The sequence below is a fragment of the Echinops telfairi genome, unplaced genomic scaffold (genome assembly GCF_000313985.2).
Source record: "Echinops telfairi isolate 266 unplaced genomic scaffold, ASM31398v2 ScPeMD7_7475;HRSCAF=8513, whole genome shotgun sequence".
In the NCBI taxonomy this organism is placed as follows: Eukaryota; Metazoa; Chordata; class Mammalia; order Afrosoricida; family Tenrecidae; genus Echinops; species Echinops telfairi.
In genome coordinates, this window is record NW_022111379.1 from 2,426,911 (window position 1) to 2,428,104 (window position 1,194).

A 1,194-nucleotide genomic window follows, 5' to 3' on the forward strand; every position below is an offset into this window, starting at 1 on the left:
GGTCTCCCTCCTGGAAGTTGAGTACTCGTCTGGCACATGGTGAGCCAGGATTGCTGAGAGGCTGTGTGGGCAGGGCAGCGTCCCCTGGCGTGGAGGTTTTGCCTTTTGCAAGTGGTTTCAACCCTTGCCAGGGCAGGCCAGGCTGGACCTGGACGAGCTACAAATACATCGGTGGCTCTCGACACAAAGGCACAGAATGGGCAGGCTGATGGAAGGCCCTAGAGTGCCTTGTCCTGTGGGCCCCCACAAGTTTTGCCATAAAAGGCATGGGCGTGTGGGGGGCTATGGATCCCCTCCATGAGGGAAGTCAGGGGAAGTCATTCTCGAAGCCTCTGAGGTGCAGGGTGATGGGCTGACCTGTCTCTGCAGACCTGCAGCCAGTTACCTACTGCGAGCCGGCCTTCTGGTGCTCCATCTCCTACTACGAGCTGAACCAGCGCGTCGGGGAGACCTTCCACGCCTCGCAGCCGTCCATGACGGTGGACGGCTTTACCGACCCCTCCAACTCCGAGCGCTTCTGCCTCGGACTGCTCTCCAACGTCAACAGGAATGCGGCCGTGGAGCTTACCAGGAGGCATATCGGTAGGGGTACCCCACCTCCCACCCCACCTCATGCCCCCTCCCCGTACCTCCTCTACACAGAACTCCACCCAACCCCAGACAGCCCTGTTTAGGAGGCAGACTGGGTAGAGAGAAGAAAGCACTTGCCGGAGGACGTCCGGGAAGGGATCCTATGACAGAGGCAGCAGGTGCCATTCTCTGGGTGACATGCCCCTCCGTGCCCACGGCTGATGGGTAGCTAACCCACTCCTCTTGCAGGGGCATGCTAGCAGCAGGTAGAACTGGCAGAGGGCTGGGCATGACCCGCGCTGCTGTGCTCCACCTTGTCAGGAAAGGAGGGCCCCTGTGCTGACAGCCCTGTGCTCATCGCCAGCTGCTCCCTGGAAGAAAGATGGGTTGCCGTCACTCCTGAGTCGGCATCAAATCAATGGCAAAGCGTGAGGTTCACAGTGCGCCCACGACGGCGGTCACATGTGGAAAGGCTGTGCAGGTGGTGCCCTGAGGCCTTCTCCAGCTTGCCCAGGGCCCAGAACTGGCAGAGGGTTGTAGGGTAGGCTCAGAAGCAGGGGGTGGGGCTCTGCCCCACTGGGACTAGCATGCCTCTGCGTTCTCATTGAAGGAAACAAGCAGCCT

The 1,194-nt window shown here is 60.6% G+C and overlaps 1 protein-coding gene across 1 annotated transcript in view; it reads left to right on the forward strand.

Annotated features, from left to right (window-relative positions):
- SMAD3 (SMAD family member 3) overlaps positions 1 to 1,194 on the forward strand; it is a gene marked incomplete at its 5' end in the record, with an annotated part of 138,121 nt that overhangs the window by 125,063 nt on the left and 11,864 nt on the right. The window contains one exon of the mRNA XM_013007058.2: positions 370 to 582. Coding sequence (XP_012862512.2) covers positions 370 to 582 — 213 coding nt within the window. The remainder of the gene's footprint in view (positions 1 to 369; positions 583 to 1,194) is intronic.